Raw genomic sequence first — 26,486 nt, 5'->3', positions numbered from 1 at the left:
TTTTTCTTAGTGTACAGATGGCGCTCTAGTAACATTGATCCGACGTTTATCCAGTTTTATGGACCAGTTGGATAGACAATGGTGAATAACTGTTGACGTTCTTGTTGCTATGACGACTTCAGATTATTGAAAAGCGAATGGACGTGCGAAGAAAAAAGAAAAAAAGAAAGAAATTAATTTGTAGATACAAAAGAAAGTGATAATTTTTGCGGTGCGTTATTATTTTATAACGTGTCGCCATATTCCAATCCCTTTGTAAGACCCGATAATTTATAAAGCGATGGAATAATTAATGTAATCTTGAAGATAAGACGGTTAAAGCCTACTTATTTGAATATTTTTGTAGATTTGGAAATATAATTTAATGAATTAAACTATTACTGTAGGGTTCTCTAGTGGATAACCTAGAATGTCTGTTCTTCTGTATGTTCTCTATACAATTATAAAGCGATGTGCACGAAATTTCTCATGGTTACTCTCTAGGATCCCTGTGAAAATAGACTATAATGAAACTACTTTGTTGACTAGAGTCTAGTGGATAATATACATAGACCTATAACTTCGTCTGTCTATTCTTTGTACAATTCGAAACCAATCTGTACCAAATTTGTCATAATTACTCTGTAGACCCTGCGGAAAATAAATTACCAGGAAACCTGAATATGCCATTCCTCTCCTTTCATCCCCGTTAGCACTTGGGGCAAATATAATGGTAGGCTAAAATAACCAGAGTTGTATCGAATTTACTTATTAATTTCTTAGTTTTTCGTATGTCGTAACGTGTTTATCAATTTGCAATATCCACAACAGTTGGTCAGCATTAACAAAAAAGATTAAAATTGTAAACAAATTTGAATCTGATTACGTTATGGTTCATAGACTCCGACTAAAGAACCACATCATTTAATACAATTTATCATCGTTAGAATCATCATTAATCTCTCTACTGAATTATAACTTAGTAGAAAAGGCATAGCCTACAGTAATTATAAAGTTCAAGAACGTTCAAGTTAAACATTAAGAAATTTTTACGGAAAGCAAATTGTTCTTGCACGAATTTTTACTCTCCCGGCTGTTATATATAACAGAGGGAAAGTATGGGGATTGGTAAAAAAATGACCTTCAAGAATTTTACATTTTTGGACATAGGACACCTTGAAACGTCGAGAAATGCAAAGAAATTCGTGGGTTATTTTTGTATGTATGAATGTTAAGTGTGTATGGGGCACGATTTTGTTCACCCTATTTGTAGCTTAATAACTCCTGTGGTTTTTGTCGAAAATTTCTGAAATTTTGCAGGGAGGTTCGTGTATTAGAGGGATTTATGCTATTAAATTTTGCTGGTTAAAGGTCGAGGGGATTGAGAGATAAATAGAGTGGTGCGTATCTGCAGTAGGGTCGGACTTAATGACGATTTTACTCGTTATTAGCATTTACAATTTTTTTTATAAAACCCATCCCTACTCTCAAAATTAAGCTTTTTGCCATTTTATAATAGTTAGAAATATAAAAAAGATTTTAAAAATAAAATATGATAACAGATGGCGGCACCAAAATTTCAAATGTTTCCGGGAAAGTCGAGCAACTTGTTGCTGGTTTATTTATTTAAAAATATTTCTTCTTAATTATGAACTAAATTTAATTATAATTCAGATACTCTCCAGTATATTTTCCATACTGGAAAATATACTGGAGAGTAATTATAATATTTTATAAATATTTAACAGTCTACCATATTTTCCAGTATAATAAGTCCTGTTAATATATAAAAAGTATTAGTATACAAATTAAATTTAAATTAAGATAGAAAGGACACAAAGGCATAATAATTAAACATTATTTAATAATCTATAGCCAAATTTCTGGAAGATTTGAGAGCGCAGAGAATGGGGAATACAGCTGAAGAAATAACAAATTTAAAAACAGAAATATGGTATTTACAGAAATGTAAAATACAGCTGAAGAATTAATTATACTTACTTTTAAAATTCATGGTTAAAGGACCATTTAAAGCATTTAAAATTATTGTAAATTAAACGCTAATAAATTGAAAAAATTAATTAATTTATTTTAAATATGATATTGGAGCGTTTTAAAATATTTTATTTTAAGAAATCTTTAAATTTAGTACTGTAAAATAGGAATTTCGAATAACTTTACTATCTTCGGTTTGATGAATGATAGATTTTATGGGATTGATAAAAGGCAACGGAGCGCGTGAATAGATCTGCCAAGGGATGTAACTCTTGGAGGCCATTCTATGGTGAAACTGGCCCCTATTTAGATGTTAAACACGCCCAAGATTTCACGCGAAGCTCGTTGGCGAGAGGCGAACCCGCGACCGACCGGCATTATCTGTGGTTTTATTCACTCGGCCACTGGTAGGTATTTGATAAACGACTTCAGTTTTTTCAAATAAATCAATCGAATTATTTTGGGGTGTACTTCATCAGTACAAAAATGAAAAAAATATTTCTAAAGTATTTTTATCTTAAAATATAAAAAAAAGATATCTATTTTTAATGCTTAGTTTTATTTAAAACTAAGTTTTTTCCCTTAGAAATTAATGCGTTTTTATATATAAATCTTATAGATCTATAACAAGGGTTTCTAACCTTTTTCTTGCATTGACCCTCCTCATAAAGAAAATATTCTTCTCAATAATTATCTGATTTTCCATCTAACCCTTCGACTTCTATCGACCTCCAGCTAATTTCTCGTGTTCCATCGACACCCCCTTTCAAAATTCCATTTACTCGAGGGGGTTTATAGTTATAGGACCAGTCTTTAGTTTATAGGAACATTTACTTTATTCATTTTATGTTGAAACGTTATACTCAAAGGTTACTGCACTTTATTCAAAAATATTCATTTCAATGCAATCTCATTAAACTAATGTTTTGATTGATCTCTTCTTACTCGAATATTACTTTTAGAATTCCACGTATTTTAATCTTGTTAAAATATGAATATCCGCACATTTGAAGACGAGATTATATCATTTTATAAACAAAAAATAATAGAAATATTCTGATTAAATAGTAAAATGCAGTGTATTATATGTCGTAAACATAAGTATCCTTCGTACTGTACTGTACTTTTCACTTGTAGTTGTGTTTAAAAACACAAGAAAATATACTTGTACTTTTGCTTATGACACAAGATAGCGCACTTGTATATAAGAGTTAAACATTTTACTTAAAAGGGACACTTTAAAGTGCCATAAAATATTTTCTTGAAGATTTAAAAATTGATTGTTTTTAAGTCTTAAGTCAAGTATTTGAGTTTATGTAAGCAATATCAAAAGTATAAACTTAATTTATTCAACAGTTTCTGATAAAAATCAGATTTAAAGTCGATAAGTAGATGGGTGGATACTGTTACGAACATGTTTCCTATAAATAAGCAATAAAGCTTTCATTTAATTATTTATAGCTCCAGGTTATTACAAATTAATTGTAAAAGCGTCCTGTATAAGTTAAATTACCAAAATATCGATTGAATTTGTAGATATTTAACAGAGACAAAGCCCAGCTCCTAATAAGGCCCAAATGATGTATTAACACGTTACGCTGCTGCCTGTAGCCTATTAGGAACAATATAAAATTTGTTATTCCAGAGTTAACCATGCCTGCTACAGAAAAATAAAGTTAACCGTTAATCGTTAAAAAAGTTAATCGTGAGAATATAGCAAGGACCTGGATGCTGTCAATAAAAGGCGGTCATAAGAAACGTAGCTAGAAGGTTTAACTCATAAAACTATAAGGAGCCATTTAAAAACAGGTGAGATTGGGGAAAAGGTCACTGCTGATAGAAGCACAGGAACAGGAGTTGTACTGTATAGTACATCACTTCTGTAACCCTAATGACTGTTTGTTTGCACATGGTGTTTGCACATGGTTCAATATATATCTGTTTCAATCATCGTTGTTATGCCATTTTATTTTCTCTACACTATCGAACGTAATAAGTGGGCCTTATTTGGGCAACGTATTTCAAAACTATACGATTATAGCGAGAGTCTATCCTATCTGTGGGTGCATTTTTGTATTAGAAAACTTGCTGTATATGTGAAGGAAAGCGTGTTTTTGCTTATGTCTATGTAACATTTTTCATCAAAATAGATGCATAGAATATACTTGACCAACTACTCCCGCATATAAGGAAGCCCTTGATTCGATGAACTCCGATTTAACAGACGAAAAATTTAGAGCCAATACTGAAATGTCAATGAGTATAATCACTCAATACAAGTTGTATCGAATAATAATATTTTTAATAAATTTTAAGTATGTTATTAATATGCGTTTTAAAAAGTATACCCCCTCATCTCTTCCCCCTGGTTCGTAAAATCGAGGGCCTTCTGTACTTTAAAATAAAACAAATCAATGCATTTTTATATAGAAACACATAAAATTTCTTATTTTAAACATATCAATTTACGTGTTCTCGAATAGTTCAAAAGTAAAATCGATTCAAATTTGAATAATTTAATGTCGTTAATATTTTTAGCACACGTTTGTGCAATTCATTTCTGTAATAATGTGCAATATATCAAGAGTTCTTTCACATTATAATTGAAAAAAATTGCAGCTTTTGCACCCGAAATTTATATTTTTCTCCGAAAATATTATCTTATAACACTAAGAAATGTGACTGAACTCAATAAAAATAGATAATAGATGAACTGATAACAAATTTAAACTATAATTGTGACAAATATTTTAATGCACGTAATAAAAAGAATTATACAGTTTGAAGTACCCGAAAAAATGTTAAAAACATGGAAAATTATATATTAAAGACCAGAAACTAAGTAATTTTATTTAATAGAAGAAAGTCATAATGATTTTATGAGCTCTAAATATATTTTTCATGAAACTGTTCATCAGTGCGGTGAAACGCAACGGTTACTATAGTAATTTATAGTAACCTACAGTAACTAGACCTTGGCACTACTATCCTAGAAATATTCTAGGTATAAAGTCACATACAATGCATATTTTCTACGTTTCTTATCTAGAATTATCATCTTCTTTCCTTTAGGAATGCCTTTTTGAAACATGAAAGAATAAAAACAAATTTCCGTAATGAAACTAAAGTGAGCGCGTTAAAAATACAAACATGAATTGTATACGTGTATGGCCCACACAATGGCCGAGTGGATAAAACCACTAAACACTGGTTACGGGTTCGGGCCTCACCAACGAGCAGGCCCACCAGTAGCAGAGAGGATGAAACTGCAGAAGACTGATGGGTTAGCATAGAAAGGAGGCATCCCATCTTGGCAGGTCGTTCACGTATTACGTTCCTGTAAACAAATAAACCAACCAATGAGCAGGTCACGTGGAGTTTTCCGGTTTTCTCCACTTGTCTAATATCTGTATAGGGGAGGATTTCTCATAAAAATTCTTCCCGGGAGGTACCTCTTCCTTGTCAGATCATTCAAAGTGTTGCATTGTCTTATTCCACCCATCATATCCAAGTAAAAAAGGAAACATCCGATTCCTTCTTTCGCCGACCTCCAAGTATCTTTACGTAACTCTGACAACAAGCGATCTCCCAAATTTGTCAGGCTATATTAAGGTTAGTTTAATAATTTAAATTTATATTATTTTGAGAAAAAGGTCGGCCGAAGAGGAACTCGAACCCGCAACTAATTAATTGATTTACACAGTGGGCGCTAAAGTAGTCCCATTAACCATTACGGTTGCATTTAAATTAATTTAAGCAAGAGTTGCGGGTTCGGGTCCCGCTCCGGGCCAAACCATTCTTCCGCAATGTTCTAATTTAAATTAAAAATGCTAATTTATTCCTAATTATGAAATCTACCATGAGATGGCGGCATAACCGCCTACCTGTAGCCAAATTACTTTATATCTAATTATTAAACTAGCCTTAATGTAGCCTAGCAGAACGTTTAGCATTAATTAATAATCGGTCTATTGGATTTTTTGTTATATAATTTTGATATTTATAATTGTAATTTTTACGTAGGTAAATTTGTATTTTCTCTCTTTTTTAAATATATTTTTAAAATCAAAATTAACTTTAACTTGGCTTGCAACTAAATATGACCCCGACTGAATTTCATAATTGTGAATTTTATAATTTCCATTTAAAATTGATATCACAAAATGTTTTAATATGTATTTATATAACTTATCACTAAGAAAAAAATAGGATTTGATTTTCAAACGTATATAACTAAACCCCGACGACCCACTTACCACAGACCGCCAGGCACCCAGCTGCGCAGAAGTTAATCCTCTTCCACAATGTCAATCGTTATCAGTGATAAATTGACGAATGTTGTCATTCGGCTTATTGACCCAATTAATTTTAATTCGCATAAATAAATATATTATACAAGAAAACAAGTTTAATTATATAAAAAGTCTTTTTTAAGGGAGAAAATTTGAAAATGTTTATAAATATTTCAATCATTTTAACCTTGTTCCTACTAAGGGCAAACTTTGTTTACATCATTCACCCTTCCCTAAACTGGAATTTTATCCAGTGCAAAAGTAATTGTGAAGTATTCTCAAGAAGAACCTTACACTTTTCCTGCGAACAACACACACATCACAGAATTTCCCGTTTTTTTTTTTTTTCTTTTTTTTGAGATTTTGGGTTCAAGAGGAGATTTGCAAAAGACCCGAAAGGTCAAACTTCACACTTTTCTTTGTTATGTATACATAAATGTCTAGAAAGGAAAAACAGAACATTGTGGTAATTGGATATCTTCCATGGTAGAGCATGGTGAAGTAAAGTTTACTGTATTAACTATTGTACAAGATAGAATTAAAGGTAAAAGAAATCAGAAAAAATCTTTTCAGAATATTAATAAATTCTTACAAAATGTAAATTTATTTATTCTTTATAAAAATAATTGTGCCAGGTAAATGGCCTCATTTGCTGAAATGTCTTTCACGTCTAATGACTTCGTACTGAATGACCTCTACAGCCGTATTCACTAGCCAAGATTAAAAGTCAGGGCCTGATGGGCATGGGCCCATGGGCTCCATACGAATTTGTGTATATTAATTGTATAGGAAATTTTTAAAATTAAAATATGATTAAAAATTGCAGCACGGCATTGTGACCTGACCATGTCACAATAATATACGACTAGTTTTATATAAATCCAATCGGAGATTTTAATCCGTGTATAAGTAATTCATCCAGTTAATTAAACCACAAAATTAATTAAAAATAAATTTATTATCTCGACATTAATCATTTAAAATTTATTTCATAAAATATTTAATTATTAACAAACAATATTGATTTTAAAAACGACAAAACTTTTATATAAAATACTCATTTTAACAATTATGTATGAATTGTGTATGGTACTATCATAAAGCCAAAACAATAAAACCTTGTATAATGATTCAATGATTCCGGGTTCGAAAGTCACATGATTAGATAAAGTTGTTAGCAATGCAAAATCATGCATTTTATATTTACAGAGAAGATCCATTCGCAAGTAACTGGGGCTTTATGGAGTGGCGCTATTTAGGGGGATGCTATATCGAGGTATGATCCTTTATAACTTCTCATGACGTTCCACGATTAAAAGAATTAAAGTTAAAGGTGAATTAAATTTAATTCAAAAAATTACTTGGCTTATACAGAATTAGCCAGTTTTTTTTTAACAAGAAAAACGTTTAAAGATGTGAAGAATATAAAATACATGTAAAAAATCGATTTAAAAATTCGGGAAAAAAATGTTTGTTTTTGATCTGTTTTTTGAATAGTTATTTTCAAGTTTATGTATCAATATAATTTATTTCGAGTAATATTTTACTTATAAAAAATAATCTTTGCTTATAAGAATTTGTTGATTTTGTTTCCGATAATCTACCAAATTGTTGTTGATTCTCGAGCACTTGCACTCAGCAAAATAGTTCGGCAGATGTAAGTAGTAATGCTGAATTCTCCGGAAGAGTAGTTGGAACATTCAGTTAACTCTGGCTGAATTCTCTAGAAGAATAGATTGAATGATACAGGTAGTTATGGTTGAATTCTCTAGAACGGATTGGAAGATAAAGATAGTTGTGGTTAAGCTCTCTAAAAAAATAATCTGAAATTCTAGTTAATTCCGACTGAATACTCCAGAAGAATTGTTGAAATATCTAGGTAATTATGTCTAAATTCTTTTCTATAAAAGATTAGTAAAATGCGTTGAGTTAGTAAAATATATGCAAAAACACATTCTGATAAATAAGTTTCAGCACTCAGAACTATGTAATGCAAAATGAGTCATGCCATTTTCTCTCAGCAATGGTTCTATCTCCGATTTGTTGTTTACGAATTCATTTTTTAATTTATGCTCCGCAATAAAGCGTTTTCTGAAAGTATTATCTGTTAAACGAAAAGTAGATATTTTATTTTTTAATGTAATTTTAATAAATAAAAATATGAGTAAATCATACCTCTGTGTATTAGTTTAATTTCTAATAGGATCATTAAAACCATTGCTACACCTATACTTCCAACTCCAATAGACATTATGTGACGATAAAACCAGTCGCATTTATCACACATTATACTAAAAAGAATTAAAGAAAATTGTAGAATATTAAACCAAGTTTCACAGAAGGAAAATATAATGTGATCACAATTAAAGAATAGGTATTCGGAGCACCCTACAGAAAGAACTGTTGGGCAAATCTCGACCAAATTTGTGAAATGTCTTGAGTAAGGATGCCCGTACATTGAGGCACTTGGAGCACGTGCCCTTTTCGTCTGTGTTGCCCTTTTCCTAATGCCCAAGGGACCCCAAATTCTGTTATCAACAAACAACAGAAAATTTATGACTTCTAGCCTGTTCTGGAAGTATAAAAGAAACTAATGAACTATATTTATCCATTGTCCCACGCAACTTCGTTGTATATTGACCAAAAAGTGTTTGCAATAGAAGCCAGGTTGGCTCCGATTGCAACCAGTACTACCTGTAGGAGTACTGATTCGACGTTGAATCACAGTTTAAAGCTTCTTGCATGATGTATGATGCCCATTTTTTATAGGCGTGCATATTGCCGCTTTGCAATATGCACGCTAAGAAAACATCAACGCCAAATTTCGTCCTAATGGTCTAATTTTGAAGTAAAATTGTTTTTTTTTTTTCAAAATCGAAACCGCATACTTGGGACATTATGTATATCAAATCTGGTCGCGATTAGTCCAATAATTCTTTCTACACAGAGCTCTTTAATTAAGATTAAAATAAAATTCCAGGCCTTTCTCCCTGGTTCAACGAGGTTAGCTTATGGAATATTACAATACTATTTCAATAATTGTCCAATTATTGTATTTATATTTAATTATATTTAATTATATAATATATAAGCCTACGCGTAATAAAAAGTGGACTTACTCATGTAAATATTGTATAATTAATATACCAATTCCGTTTGCTAACTTGTCAAAGAAACTTATCACCCCGTACACGAAAGTACCAATATCCTTTAAAGGAAATGAATTATGTATGAAAATTACTTACTTCCAATGTAATTGGGAAAAACATAATTATGATTAATTTTGTAATTACAGTATCGAGTCCAATAAAATCCGGTATTAAAGCCAAACTGGTGACAACTAATATACTGGAGCCAATTCCTAGAAGAATGGCCACCACGTATATGTACTGTGAGCAGAAAGATGAACCTTCTCCGAAATATATCCAAGTGCACCCTCCTGTACCAATCACTGCACCAAATATTAATGATAACTACAATTTAAATGAATAAAACTCAATATTTATTCAAGGAAATAAAATATTTTAAAACTTTTCTCACCTTCTTTCCGCAGAACTTCATAAGGTAACGCGTTATAAATGATGATGCAAACCCAGCTACATGGATTAGGAGTGGTATTTTAGCTATAAAATCCTAATTTAAATAAAAATTCAATAAGTAATACATGTAAAATATTGTTATTAAGATATAAATAAATTGCCCGAAAGCATAAATTATTCAAGATTTATTTCGATAATTTCTGGTCAGGCAAACAGAACCGACGAATAAATTGAAAGTATAAAGGAGCAATAAAATGTGATAGTAAAAAAGAGCATTAAAAAGTAAGAAAAACTTAATGAAAGTTGTAAACTGGACCAGATTTTGTTTTGATGTGTCTTTAATCTATAACATATAAGAGGCTTTTGGCAATAAAATAATAATAATTTAAAGAGCGAGACATTTAGGAATGCAATGAATTGGATAGAAAGGGCAATGCCAATACATCTTCAAGATGGAGGTGTCTATGGAGAGCAGAGGGCTTTCTATGAGAAAGTGAGCCCTATTTAGATGTTAGACGAGTGAAGAAAACCCGGAAAATTCCACTTGACCAGTCCGTTGACTAGGCGCGAACCCGCGATTAATTTTATGTTCAATGTTTTATCTACCGATTAGTGGGTTCAAGAATGCCGTAAAATAAACAATGTACTAACCTGAGTTGCTCCTAATGATTCTTGTAAATAAAGAGGGATGAAAACTAAGTTAAAGTTTTGAAATAATCGCGCGGTGGTGTATATAACAGCTATCTACGGGGAGAAAAAGTTGACATTAGGCCTCCATATTTTAGCAAATATAAAAGAAATTGCAATAGAAACATACTTTATAAAATTCTTTTTCCTTAAATATTTTCCGATTATTTAATGTTCGACGTTGAACAATCGAAGTGGTAGCAGATTGAACGGGAGTTACTTCCTTCACCCCCAAGTAGAATATAACGCATGTCGAAAATCCAATACAGATTATCGTTATTACAATAATCTTTAATTAAACGATTTAATGTTAATTAACGAACAATAAATTATAATTTAATTCTACAAATTTTACCATAAATTTGCTCTTATCATCTTCAGCAATAGACAGAGCGTCGGTAGGGCCATTGACGTCAGTAACAAAAATGATCCACGCGATTGTAAAAACACTAAAATCGGCAACCGCATCGAACGCATTCCTAAAAATTTAATTGAAATCATAAATTTTTTACCATAAAGTAGCATAGTTTAATTGGAATTCTTGGCTTTACCTTATAACATTTAGAAAATCTCTCTCGGAAGAGTCATCTGTGATGACCGGTATGAGAGCCAGATGAGAAACCTGAACGGCAGCCCAACCTGTTTGAAAGATTACTACTAGAGGAACCAAATAGACCACCATAGCCCACTGACTACTATTACTACATCCTGGACACTGGATGAATATAAATGGAAAGCTAAATAATACGCAAGAAACACCTAAAAAATAGATAAAATCATTTAAGTCAAAGATTATAAATCAGGCTTATACCTAAACCCCGATATAACAACCCCATCACGTGTGATACAACGTTTAAGTTGATTTATGAGCTCTGGAAACATTAATTTCTATTTTAATTTTATAATCTTATAACAAAAATCATCTATAGAACGAAGTTTAACGATCTTAAGACTGTTTTTGCATCATCCGATTAAAAAATTCCTAATGGCATTAGACTAGGGAATCGATTTTCATTGCATTTTGTAACAGTAGAATATTTTTAATGGTGCTTTTGTTGAAGTAACTATAATCCACGTGTAACTAATTATACAACCCGTCTAAGACGTACAGGTTCTACTACTTTTTATACTTGTACACTACACTAACACAATACATACGTGGAAAACTTCGTATAATTAAAGTTATAAAATTCTTGCTTATTTCTTTTTTACTTGTATATTATTCAAAATCATAAATAAACCTAGAAACAAACATGTTTAAAGAGAGTAATTTAAGTAATTAGAATGCTTGGTTAGTAATTTAAATCGCATATAATTAAGTCCTCATAAGAAAAAGGTATCTTTATCACTTCATTCGGCTATGAGTGAAGAGATTTTCCTTAAATAAAAATTTAAAAAAAAAAAATTGAAATAAAAATTTTAAAAAGAAATGTTAAAAAGTGTTTGCTGAAAAGATAGTTAACGATTAAATTAAAAAAGTGGTCGCTGAATTGAAGAATGATCGATCGAAGTATCACAAATAGGTTAGTAAATAAGTCGAAAGGAATGTATCCTCGAATAACAAAGTCGTTTAAATCTTTGTTCACTTGAAAAGTGAGTGGATATCGAGATTTGGGACGGCTTAAAATAAATTTTGGTAGATTTCAGGTGTAAAACGGTTACAATTTTACCAATTTCAAACTTAAAAACTAAAGATTTTAGTTATTAATACGGCCAAAATTGAGATTAAAATCATTTACACTTGACATCTTACGTATACCGCAGAAGACGACATATGTTCATTTCAAGTCATAAAATGCTTATTTTCTATACAGATTTTTAGATTAGTTTTTCATCCATTTCTGATTCGTAATAATAAAACCAAATTAAATAATAGCATTAGAAACTACAAAAATTTCATTTTAACTGTACGTTTTTATTTATATTTTAATATACACTAACCGAAAAGATATAATACTTTTCTTCTTCCATATTTTTTGCATATTCCTAAATGATGAGTACTGTCCGTCTCGTATCCTAGTAAGGGGGTTGCTATAGCATCTGTCACTTGACCAACTAACAGTACGAAACCGGAAACGCTAGTGTCGAAACACAAGACGAATTGCAGATAGACTAAGAGATAAGTGAACCACATGGATGCGGTCAAGTCGTTTAGAAAATGTCCCACGCCGTACGATAATCGCGTGTTCCATGACAACCTCATGCTTGTTCTGAAACGAAATTAATACTCTATGTAATTTAAGAATCAATTTCTTATTAAAATTTAATACGTGATGACAGATCTATGTAACTACATAAATTCATATAAAGGTATAAATAGGTAAAGATTACATACAGACGTACAGTACAGTACTGTACATACATACAATGATTATTTTGAGGTAGCTACGTATGACCGGCTGTTGAGAGATGGAGAATTGGTGAGGTTAGGTTGGAGAAGGGGAGATAAAAACAATGGTTTATGAACGGGCTAAACAGTAACTAAAATGTTCATTTATTGATCCGAGTATTTACAAGAATGAAACTGCAAAACAGAAAAATTGCTAAGAGGGATGAGATTTAGAGATTGTTTGGGTGGGAATTCTCATAGTATTTTACTAGGTTATCGAAGAATATTCATGTCAAATTTGGTGCCGATATATTGAACGGTGTAGAAGCCTTTACCTAACAAACATACAGACACACATTTTTACTTTTATATAGTAAAAGCTCAAAAGTTGGAAACCCCTCTAACCTGGACACTTTGGATTCTCACCACAGGTGTCCGACTTAGTGAGGTTCTACTGTACATATTTTTATATTTTGCTAACAGATATGCTCGAGGTAGTAAGGGTAACATTAAAATAAAAGCTGTCGGTAGTGTATTATAACCGTTGACCATTTTACCCTATTATTATTTTATCCTATGTGTTTATTACAAAATATCAAGGGGAGAGAGTTTCGAGGTTTCACTGCAGCCTATATTTTCCGCATGTCCTAGAGAGTAACAATAAAAAATTTAATGTAGATCTATCAAGGGCCCATTCAATTATTGAGTCACTAGTTTTTGGGGAAGAGGGCTTAGTTCGTATCTGCCAATTGCAGAAGATAAGGAGAAGGAGATTTTGATGACGTAAGATTGCACCTGTCGTTTATTTTCCTCTTCGGTTGTCATAAAATTTTGTCAGGAGATGGCTGTAACATAATTGTAACATTCTTTTTAAAATACATATCGTAGGCCTATCATATTCCGATAAGAATTTGTGTTTTCTGTCAGCCTACAACGAAGCATGGCAAGTAAATTTTCATTATTTACTTTATACGACTTGTTATAATTCATCTTTAAATACTTAATAAATAAAATTCGTTTTTCGGATCTCCCCTCGCAATCGAGAAGATGAAAATCGCAATTTCAATAAATGGCTCGACTCATTATGGGAAGAGGATTTGGCCCAGAAACGATAGAGGCAAGATGCTTTTGGGAAAAAGTATCATTTGCCACTGTGGATTAAAAGTTTGTTTGCAACTTGACTGCATTCTGTAGTCAAGATGCGCGTGCAGTTTATTGAGGCAGCTACAAGATGCCTCAACAAATAAAAAACATTGTTATAAACAGGTACAGTTGAAAATACACTACTGGCCATTAAAATTGCTACACCATGAAGGCGGCACGCAACAAACGCGAAATTTGCATAAAAGATACAACATGCTGAGTGCTCTGTACCTCAAGTTTACCTGTCAATTTAATCATGTCTTCCTCCCATTATACTGTAGTGTACTGTACAATAAACATGATTATGGTATTTGCTTTCCTTCCTGGTGTAAAAATGTTAATGATCAGCAGTATAGCTAATGGTTTTAATTTTTTGGCCTGTTGCGTAATTAGAGAGGGTACCTTGATTTACGATGGCTGGTGATGGCAGGGAAGGGATCAAAAAAGGCAAATTTCTGCTAACGTAATATTCGAACGTCCCGCAAAGAGTTTAGAAATATATAGAAAACAGACAGACTTTCTATTATATTGTATAAAATTTTATTGTTTTATTTCAATGTAGAAGACATAATTTCTGGAAATTGAAATGCAATTAAATGGGTAAAATTTTTTAAAAGTTATAAAATAACAGGAAAAAAATGTATTAATAAAGTGAGGGAGTCAAATATATCAAACTCCTACTTCATTCAATACATAATTAATTAAAGCTATAAACCTGAATATCTTGTTATATCATATTGTATAATATAAAGGACCAGTTTTTCACGTTTCTCCAAGGTTGATAAATGTTTTCGAACCAGGAAAAAATATTCTTTACTTTCAACGCTTACGTAGACCTATCACGCGAATTCAAGTACATAAAACTACATATAGCTAGTTTTTAGCTGGAATTCTAAATAAACTAGTATTTTATTATAACGGTTTTCTCCGTGTAAAATCCTTTATCTAGGTTACAAAAGTGGAGTCATTTCATATATAAATTCTCTCCCAGGCATTGAATTCCATGCCCGTTGTCATTTTTCATTTTCGAACAAACTCACGTAGAAGCCGCCGGATGATAAAAAATGAGATAAACATGACGTGTCTACTCATGAAATATCGTTGAGGGTTTTACCTTAACTCCAATTCCTGTCATCCAGAGCCCCGAGTGAGTCTAATGAGAATTTCTACCACAGGTATTCAGTGTAAAGTGATGAAAAGCAAGCGGAATAACATTAAATACGGGGAAAAATTCAAAATTTACCGTAGATAAAATATTCAGTGTAAAGTAATTTTGCCATCAAAATATAATTCGGAACAAGTTCCTCATCAGGGCCTCAGATATTACAAAATAAAGTATCGCCGTTAACTTTAATTATACAGTAAAACCTGTGTAAATCGGTATCAAATGTTTCTTTCTTTAGGCAGATTTCCGTTTTAAACAGGTTTCACTGTATTTAATACATAAATTATTTTATATTTGGTATGTCACTGTAATTTATTTTTTCAGTTTATTATACGAGGGAGTCCTTTCTTGTCCTATAGACATGGTCTTTCATTTCTTCCATGCCTGCTGGAGTTTGACTTGTTCTAGTGATTCAAAAGGTCATGTTTTAATACGCGACCTTTTGAAAGCCACCTCACTTCAATATGAAGAAAAAGGTTATTGGGGTGAAATTACATCTCTTCATATAAGTTTTGCAAATATTCGCGATTTTAATGGTCTGGCTTTGATATAATTAACCATTTTAATGATTTCTTCTAATACATTTTCTAGTCTTCTAGACCTATTGTCTTTGCTTCTTCTAACACTTTCCAGGCCTATTGTTTTTGCTACCAATGATTCACGATGAATGAGTTGTTACAATGTTTCCATTTTGCTTTCTAGCGAATGAAACAAACCCTGTTATAGTTCCAACCATAGAAGGGGTCCCATCTATATACTGTATATACATGCAAGATTTCCAAGATAAACCACTTGTACTAAAATATGTGTTCATCATATAAAAAACATCTTTTCCCGTCGTAGTTTATCCGAATTCCTTGCAGCATAAAAGTTGTTCTATAATTTTATCATGTTCAATACGAGTATATCGAGTGAAAACAAGTAACTGTGCTCTACCACCGATATCAGTTGACTCATCCAACTGCAAACTAAACAATTTCGATTCGATTGTTTTATTTATAACTAATTTTTCAATATTAACTGATAGATCACTAATACGTCTACTCATAGTGTCGTTTGACAAAGGAATCTTCATTATTTCTTCTGCTTCGGCACCAAAAATTGTGCTCACAACTGATGTACGAGGCTTCTTTTCTTTCGTTTCTGTTTCTGTTGTTTCAAACGTTGCTTAACGTTAAAAATAGCCAAATCTTCAGTAATAGAGCCCTCAGTTTCTGATGATTTACTTGTGCTAATTGGTTCGTTAGCTTTGCTAGTGAAGATTCTAATGATCAAGAAAAATATCACTTTATTCCAGCGATTCTCAACCTTCTTAGCTCCGCGACTCCCAAATAGTAAATATAAATATAATTAATATTTCGCGACCCCCTCTCAAAGGAATAATAACAGTAAGGGTTACTATTACTAATTGAATTTTGACTGTAATTATAAATGTAAATTTTTAAAATATTATATAATCACATTGCACTAATTTTATACATTAAGAAAATACCGACAGTATAAAAAATGTAATACAACTATTCCTATTATTTTATGTCGCTGCGTTTATAGCGACGGGTATGAACACGCATGTATGACGTGTACATACGCGAGCAATTTACAAGTTCCAACTTGATGTGTACGTGCTCTTTGTAATTTGATCTCCTTCTATAATACTCGCTGCGAGAGCATGTTTGAACATGCATACGGATGCGTTTGAACGAGTCGTGCTGTCACTAATATAAAAGAGGCGCTGGCGATTGTTAACCACTTCAGTTAAGTTTCGAATGCGAAGCGTGCGTCTGGTGCTTTTATTTTAGTGTGTGGTCAACCGTGAAACTGAATTGTATTTTTTTTAAAATTTCTAATGCGAAATGGATAAATTTGTGAAAAAGCGGAGTCATCTACATTTAGCGAATCGATTGGTAAAAAGACAAGGTTGTACAATGACAGTTATTTAAATTAGTTAAGTAACGCTGCATCAGCGTGTAGTCTGAACGAAGCTGCTCGCCCCTTATTTTCTAGATTATGAGGGAAAAAGAAACACAGAATCATTCGTTCTCAACAATATATTTGATTTCTATTGGATCATTTAAAGGTACAAATATAAGGTCAGAATAAGCCATTAATTAATTGCTATGCCAACGTCTCGTGAAATTCTCTCTCTCACTACGGGCCTTGGACTTACAGATTGACTCGTAGCAATCTTTATTGTAACTCTTTAAAAATACTGAGTCAGTTATTTTTTCACTCAATGTAACATAGGTAAGACCGATAGATGTCTCTTTTTTCCCTATATCTATTTTGATTTTTGGAAGAGTTAATCCCTGTGATTTATGTATAGTCATCGAGTATGCTAAGGTAAGGGGAAACTGTCTACGAGATCGCAATATACTGCCATCGTTCGAAGAGCGTGTTATGAGGATTATTGGAAACAGATTACCATAGAATTCCACTAGAATAAACAGAGGAAGAGCTGGAGGGCAAGCATTAGGAGCATATGTAATGTAGCGTATAGTTCCTAGTGAACCATTGACGAAACCTCCTTGCAAGCGGCCGGATGGCCGAGCGGTCAAGGTGGTAGCCTACCGCTCTGGGGGACCCGGGATCGAATCCGAACGGGTCGAAAAATCCCCAGGAATTTTTCGGGGGGTGGTCCGTTCGGATATGTCGGGCCCCGTCCCTCACCACCCGGTCGCCCCATTGTGGACCTGGCCGAACCCATAATGGGCCTACTAAAAGAGGCCCTCTTAGTGCCCACAGGGCGGAAAGAGTTAAAAAAAAAAAAAGAAAACCTCCTTGCACCCATAAGTTGACTCTCGGCATGATTCTGGCATTAACTGAGAGATTCAAATACTTGGGGAGACCAAGAACTGAGTCATCTTTGGACGAAAGCAGGGCAATATCTGGAGTGTTTTCAGATGCTATATAAGCAACAGGGTACCCAGTTGACTGCAAGTAGTCTTCGTTGCTTTGTTTAACTTGCTCGTTTGTTGGATGTAGCCGTTTGGAACTGATCGAGTTTATCTCTGGATAAATAGGCTCCATTTCTAGTCGTCAGTGTGTTCAGATCTATATCAGAAAAATCACCCGAAGCTAGATGTTGTAAGACATCTGTGAAGGAACTATCTGCGCTATTTTGTCTGTGAGAATTATTAAGTACAATGAACTTCACAAAAGAATCAAATGCAAATGTAATGTAATGTCCCAACAGGGTCCCTACCTTGTTGGGACATTACATTGTAAAAAACACTCGAGGAGAGAGGAGTATCTTTAACAGGAGGAAGCTGATAAAAATCACCAAACAAATAGACAAAGAATCCACCGAAAAGCTCATCTTTCTCGGGGTTTATCTCCCTCAATCTTCTCTCGATCATGTAAAGCATTCTTGCACCAATCATTGACATTTCATCGATGATGATGAATTTGAGCGACTTCATCTCAATCTGGAATTTCTGTGCAGCTTCTTCTATTTAGAGATCGAAATTTCGTACTAACGATAGGAAGACGAAGGAGAGAATTGATCGTAAAGCCATCAATATTGATCACTGCTGCTCTATGTTATAGAATAATAAGTTAAAAAAAGAAAACTTTTTTTAACTTATTATTCTATAAAGATTCTTTATATTTGTTGTGTATGTAGTTAGCGATAACATTTACCTTTCAAAATTACTGTTTTAATGCTTGTCATATTTTCCGACCACTAGATGATGCTTCTACACGTGCGTGCGGGAAGCGACTAACACTTGACTTTATGCATTCCTTGTCAACATTATAACTCTAGAGTGAGTTGTCCGATCTTGATGAAATTTTCTACGACGACTCACCATCACTCAAGGACAAACTGATTAAAATTTCAACTCTTAAAAATGATCCATACCGAAGAAAAACCCGTATCTCCAGTTTTACAAAAACAGATCATTTTTGAAAGTTGAAATTTTAATCAGTTCATCCTTGAGTGATGATGAGTCGTCCAAGAAAATTTCATCAAGATCGGACAACTCATTCTAGAGTTATTTTGTTGACAAAGAATGCACAAAGTCAAGTATTAGTCGTCACTACGTTCCGAGAATTATGGTTTCACCCGCGACCCCCCTTTAATATCACCTCGACCCCCTTGGGGGTCACGATTCCCAGGTTAAGAAACGCTGCTCTATTCTATTCTATTAAAGATTCTAATGATCAAGAAAAAGTGAAGATCCTAATGATCAAGAAGTGGCTACTATTAATACTTGCAGCCACTTCTTGATCATTAGAATCTTTACTTATTTTTAATGAAAAAATTATTCATGACAAAAGGCACATGATTTTTGTTTGATAAACTGTGATCATGTACAGGGCCGGATTATCGAATACGCAAAGTAGACAAATGTCTAGGGCCCGGAATTCGGAGGGCCCCGGCTTCAGTGCAGAAGATTTTTCTGTTTCAAAACGAGTTAAAAATTATTTAAGAAATTAGATAGGACAGAAAAGGCTGTATTTAACAATTCCTACTAAGCTCCGCTCGACTAGCCATTATCTAGAAAAAAAAAAAAAGGTCAACAGCCACCCGTGCGTCAGAAGTAATGTGCGCCACGAGAGCCCATTGTTTAGGAGCAACTTATTTAAATGGGGCCCCAATTTAAATTTTGTCTAGGCCCGCTAGAGGCTTAATCCGGCGCTGATCATGTATAATACTCGCCTCACTGAACAGAAGAACAGATGAAAATTTATTTTTATTCCATCAGATGGAGCCTAATTCAAAACCTAATTCGTGACATCCTTGTGGCATACCTGTACTTGAGGTATCCTAGGGTAGGGTGCCGGACATTCAGTTTTAGAACCAGACTTTGATCGACGGCTGGCCTTGTGTGGTTTTAAGCTGTAACATTACAGGACCTTCTCCTGTATCAAATAAAGCTACGTGTAAAAATAGAAGTCCTAAGCTATAGAGGCGAGGCCCTAAGGTTAGGTCGTTTATAGATCTGGCTCGGGTTAGAGATATTCAGTAGTATGATGACTGTTTCGTTTGACATAAGATTCGTTAGACACATCGATACACTGGCAATATTGATACTTACACACGAAATTCAGTTGAATATGTAATTGCAATCAGGTAAAATTTAATTAAAATTTAAAGGTGATCACCTTGAATACATTCTAAATCAGTAAACTAAACACTCAAATAATAACTTTAGAATATTTTTTTCTAGAAAATTAATTCTTTCGATAAAAATTCAATGCCACGTCAACATTTCATGCTTTTCACGTCTGAAAAAATCTAAACTGACAGATACTCGAGAAGGCAGAAGAATTAGCCCCAGGCATCTGTATAAAGTTTAACTTTGCAGGTGTTGACGTTATATTTTATGATTTAAACTTTATACAATATTTAATTTTATATTTTAATGGACATTAATGGAAACTATGGAAACAAGACATTACACTGATTAACACGTTCAAATTTGAATATATTTTTAGCCTTCCCGAACTTACAGGGTAAGTGGTGGCTATCTTTGGCTTAAGTGAAGGGGGTATCGGATCTTATGTACGAGATAAACAGGCCGCATCGTTAAATTCTCTAAAAACAAAATATAATTAAACAATTAAATTTAATGTTTTCGTTAGCTATTTATTTAATTATAAATCATAGATTAGAGTTTCGTTACAAAAGTCCATTTGTCATTCCATATCTGACTCCTTGACGGCGTTAAAGCGTTATCTCGAAGGTGCGAGATAACGCTTTAAATTCCAATAAAGATAAATAAAATAAAATAACTATTTCTTCTTTTTATTTTATTCTATAAAGCAAACTATTCTTGCAGGATCTGGTTTAAATTTTGTCTTTTATTTTGAATACTTTCGACTTTCTGAGCAGTATTAACTAAATATCATTAGCAATATAAAGCAGGGGTTCTTAATTTCTTTGCTCCATGGACTCTTTTTAAGTCAGGTGAAGGTCACGGACCCTTTCTCGGAATAATGTTTTTAAATATTGATTTTTACACTTCTAAGCCCACGGATTCTCGAAAATTTTCTACAGGCCTTTGGGCCCTAATTAAGAATCCTAATTGTGGACCCTAATTAAGAACCACTGATATGAAGAGTTTCAGGAGGTAAAGCAACAGAATAAAATGATCTACACTAGAAGTGTTCTCATCAATCAGACCATGAGAGCTGTAAAGTCAATTCAAGACGTTCAAGGCCTTATTTTTAATAGCTTATCTTGTGCTTCAATTAAATTTATATAAATTTTAACCTAACATCTTCGAAACAAATTGCATTGAAAATCCAATAATATTTATTCCTATACATTTCCGCATTGATAACATAAAAAATATAATGTGTAAGGTTATTAATTAGTAATTGCTCTGATAAAATGATAGATTCAAGTGCATTGGAATGGGGTGTATCTGCGCGACTTGAGCTCTCCCGTGAGAAAGTCAGGTTTAATCGAAAAAGTATTATCAGTTCACCATTCTCTCCGACCCAGATAAGAAGAAGAATGATGACAATTTCATAGAGTATGGACGAAAAGTAGAAATAAAATTGAATGTTGTTTCCATACAGTAATATGATAAGAGTTTAATCTCTAGAACAATGTGGTTACTCCTAGAACAGCGTGGTTACTCCCAGAACAGCGTGGTTACTCCCAGAACAATGTGTTTACCCGTAGAACGTGTTTATCTCCCAGAACAGCGTGGTTACCCCTGGAACAGTTTCTTCAACTCCTACAACATTGTGTTTACTCGTTAGAACAGTGTGATTACTCCTAGAACATTGTTTACCCGTAGAATAGTGTGGTTATCCTAGAACAGCGTGTATACTCCTTAGAACAATGTAGCTACCCTTAGAAAAGTGACGCTCTCACCCTGAAATTCGTGCATCCCCGAGAATGCGAGACACTTTCAGGAGTAACAAGGTTTGTGTTAAAGATGTTTAAAAAGTGCGCATTTAATTAGTAACAGTAATGCCAAAAAAACTCATAATTTGTATTTTTGAGTCTTTTCTAAAAATGTGAATTTCTATGCAACTGATAATACTTTACATTCACTGTAGCTGCTTTAGATGGTGTTATTATGCATGTTATGTATAAAATTATCACATTATAAGACAAAATCTATATACATAATCGAGACGAGTTGATAATAATAATAATAATAATAATCAGTGCAGAGCCCAAACGGTTAGGAGTTGAAATTTGAAATTTGGTACACAGTTAGGGTACGTCACGAGAACGCACACTAAGAAGGGATTTTTCGAAATACCTTCCCACGGGGGAGGAGGGACAGGATTAAGGCTTAACACTTCCATCAACAATGGAAGTGTTAAGTAACAATTGAAGTGTTAAAAGAAAGCGACGTGCAAGACGTTTTTTTCGTTTTTGCGGGAAATCGAACATATTTTTAGACCCATCTAAAAATTCTGTAATTAGTCTGGAAACAGGGGGGACCCAATTCATGCATTCTGTGAAAACGGGTAAGGTTGACTGTAACGTAATAATCTTAATTTTCGCTAAAACGGGTAGGAGTTGAAAGTTGAAATTTGTTACACAGTTTGATACTTAAATTTTTTACCCTAAGTGTTAAGTAACAATGGAAGTGTCAACAATGGAAGTGTTAAGTAACAATGGAGAACAAGAGAAAGCGACGTGCAAGATTTACGGGTTCTGAAAAAAAGGAAAAAGAAAAAGAGTAATATATTAGAACACATTCGATTTTCAAATTTAAACGGATTAGTTCGGTTTTTCTCGACCCTTCTTCTTTAGAACATTCGATGAAAATCGAAGGATATAATCAGAACACGTCGTGAAAATCGAACAATATTAGAACATTCGATTTTCAAATTCGACCTTTCTTTAGAAATACTTAGTTCGTTGATGAAGTTACTCTTTTTCTTTTGTGACTATAACGTAATAATCTTAATCTTCGCTATAGTTATTTTTGCCCGAGCAGCGCCGGGCCTACCTGCTAGTGTAATATAATTCGAATAAAACTCTCAAACTTTTTAGAAGTTAACCTTCCGAAATAGTTATAATCTTATATACAGCCCTATAAGTAAACATTAAAAATATACGCAAATTATATCAGTTTTCTGTATGTAAATATTAAATAAAAATCTTATTAATTTACATTTATTTATTTGAAATTCCCTGTAAAATCAACAAAGAGTTTTTGTAAATATAACAAACGTAAAACCCGACGAATATACAATAGAGCATCAATTACCCGACATTTGAATTGCCCTCGGCAAATTCAAATGTCCGCTAGTGATGTGGCGCTACAGTATTTGGCTATGTCTTAGCTACTTTAATATTATTTTTGTTAAATGTTTGCGTGTTTTAGCTGGCATCATGGCTTGACTTTGAAAGGAAGGCCAGTATTTAAACTATGCTTAATTTTCTATTATTTTCTTTATTTTTGTATTTACAGTATATATAAACATCCAACGACCGCCTAAATAATCGAGCTACAGTTCGGCTATTTTAAATAATTAATTTGTGTTAAAATAGCCGAATTGTAGCCCGATCATTTAGGCCAGAGGTGGCGAACCTGTGGCACGTCGAAGAAATCATCAGGCACGTAACGTATTATGCCATTTCGGTTTATCATCTTTTTCAATCAGCTTCTTTACTCTAATTACAGCATATTATTTTATTTATTTAAATATAGTTTTTTAAAACTCTTTTCGCCCTGTGGGCACTAAGAGGGCTTTTTTATCTAGCAAGCCCACAACGGGACAGCCGGTAGTGAGGACCTGAAAATTTTTTGGGGTTTTTTCGATCCGTCCGGATTTGATCTCGGGTCCACAAGAGCGATAAGATACCACTTTGACCGCTCGGCCATTCGGCCAAATTTAAATATAGTTACTCCAAGTCTGAAACTTCTGCACGCATAAACATTTTTAAACATAAGTATGCTTAATACGCTTACTATGTGGCCCGCAGACTCAAAAAGGTTCGCCATCCATGATTTAGGCGATCGTAAGAGTTTTTTTAAAATCCAGTCTTAAAAGCATTTTCGGTTAATATTGTAAATTAAATCGTTACTTACAGACATACAAACAGACGCAAATGATACTCAAAATCTACGAAAAAGTGTATTGGTGATTTCTTAATGTATAGGCCTCTGTAGCATACAAATTTTTAGCATAAAAGAATGAAGACTACAATGAAATAAAAGGGAAAGGACCTTAAAATGATCTTTGTTTATAACGGATAAACGGATTTTAATTGTAAAGCTCTATAAAATCGTATAATACAAATTTAGTTTTTATTCCTCATTTCTTTAACAAGAAATTTTATTTCATTGCTTATAAATTATAATTTTTACGTAAATGTTAATACAAGTAAAATGAACGCATTTCGAAACTATCAAAATTCTTCAATCCATTTTAAATATATATTTAAAACCAGATACAAGTAATAAAATGTGTAATAATGGCGCAACATATGCTTCCAAGCCTACAGTTTTTAGATATATATTTTTATTTTATTTTATTTTATAAAATATAACTTGCAATTATTTTATTTAAAATTAATTATTAATAGAATAAAAACAGAAATTTAATTAAATTATTATTATTATTTGGATAAATTTACTATATTAGGAACGGAAAAATGAAATATATTTTCCGACTAATTAAAACAATTATATAGTTAATAAGAATTTTGATTTTTATTTCAGTTTTTTAAAGAAATAATATAATAATTAATAAATGCTAAAAATCAATTATTTAGCGAGGAAAATTGACCTCATCCTCCTCAATTTTTATCCTAATTTTTACCTTTTACCCTTGCAATTTCTTGATATTTTTCGTTTAAAAATCACTAATAAAATTGAAAATGAGATGAGAATATCCAAGAAAATTTCGTACGAATTATCCGAGAATTAAATTTCGAGAAGAGCACCATAGACGACGACCAGACACAAAGCTGGCATCATGTGACTGACTAGCAACTTCCGCCGGAAGGCCTCACGTAACACAACCTGTGCAGCAACCATCTTAGAAGTTCGTGAAACATAAATTGGCATATGCAATATTGCGATTTGGAAAAAGAACTTAACTACTGACATGCACCATATCTAGTATATTATTAAATGCAAATTAGCAATGATAAATCATTTCAAATAAATGTAAATTTATTTATTTATTTAAGCTGATTTATCATCATCATTGAAATAAATAAATAAGTGTCATATTTTACGAAAGGATAATAAGAGAAGATAGACAAAAATTAAGCATTTGACCCGTGTTAATTATTGTTCCGATAACAAATATTAATAATTAGAAAAAATTAGGAGAAGATATGTTCTTGAATCACACTTAAGGTAAAGGACATTCTAGAGAACACTTAAATGTGTTTTCTTGTACTGAGAACAATTAACAAAGGTTTAATGGCAGAATAATCGTGTGGTTTGCAAATGGACTGGTTTCCATTTATTCTCATATTTTTTGTAACTTAATAAATCGGAATATTTATATTCATTTAATTATCTTTGAGTCAAATTTACAGCTAACGAGAGTTAATTTTTTAATTGAATCACTTTAATAGATGAGCCCTTTAACTAATTAATTATTATGCCTTTGTGTCCTTTATCATAGGTTAAATTTATCTTTGTATACTAGTACATTTATCAATTACCAGGACTTATTATAGTGGAAAATTATCGATGCAGATACTTAGTCTTACACATCAGAAATAATATTTTTTATTTAGTTCACCTGAACACATACACTTTAAGCTTGTGTTTCGGACTTGTTTGTCCCTCCTCAGCAGGCATTCAAAAAGCACTTTCTACAATTAACAATTAAAATGCTTTTTTGTTACAATTATAATTAAAAATTAAAATAAACCCATTAATTTCTTGACAATGAAATAATAAAATTCTTACAGTTTCTGTAATTCCGAACTTCTTTAAAGATTCAAATATACTTGTAATCCACATTAACCATATAATTCGAACCGTATACCTATTTTTTATACATTATAATTAAATTTATAATCGTAATTTCATCTAAAATTTCTACATTAACTACTTCCATTTTTGATTATTTTTTTTACTTAATCTATATTTATAATTCATTCCAAACCTCTCCTTTTATGCTTTCCCTTCCCTCCCCCTTCTGTAATGCTTTTCCAGGATTGGTGGATTTCCCTTCCGGTATTGTTATTTATTCTTTCTGTTTGTCTGATTATATTTATATGTTCATATAACTGACGTTTATAATTATTTTCTTCTTTTTTCCTTATTTTAACAGTATTTAAATCAATTTCACAACCTTCCTTATTACAATGTTCAGCCACTGCTGAATTTGCATATTTTCCTTTTATTGCTCTAATATGCTCACTTAATCTTATTTTTAATTTTCTTTTTGTTTCTCCAATGTATGTTTTC

The 26,486-nt window shown here is 32.5% G+C and overlaps 1 protein-coding gene across 1 annotated transcript; it reads right to left on the bottom strand.

Annotated features, from left to right (window-relative positions):
* Positions 1-7,205: 7,205 nt before the first annotated feature.
* LOC136987433 (major facilitator superfamily domain-containing protein 12-like) lies at positions 7,206-25,001 on the bottom strand. Its single transcript, XM_067285169.1, has 11 exons — positions 24,874-25,001; positions 12,434-12,702; positions 11,044-11,251; positions 10,848-10,971; positions 10,623-10,781; positions 10,457-10,549; positions 9,807-9,899; positions 9,560-9,739; positions 9,386-9,474; positions 8,442-8,557; positions 7,206-8,370 (listed from the first exon to the last, which is right to left on the bottom strand). The coding sequence occupies exons 2-11, from the start codon at positions 12,693-12,695 to the stop codon at positions 8,237-8,239; spliced, it is 1,458 nt and encodes a 485-aa protein (XP_067141270.1). The 5' UTR covers positions 12,696-12,702; positions 24,874-25,001; the 3' UTR covers positions 7,206-8,236.
* Positions 25,002-26,486: the final 1,485 nt, after the last annotated feature.

This window comes from Centruroides vittatus, unplaced genomic scaffold (genome assembly GCF_030686945.1).
Source record: "Centruroides vittatus isolate TY-2023 unplaced genomic scaffold, ASM3068694v2 scaffold_211, whole genome shotgun sequence".
Lineage (NCBI taxonomy): Eukaryota > Metazoa > Arthropoda > Arachnida > Scorpiones > Buthidae > Centruroides > Centruroides vittatus.
This window is presented reverse-complemented; position numbering and strand designations above follow the sequence as displayed.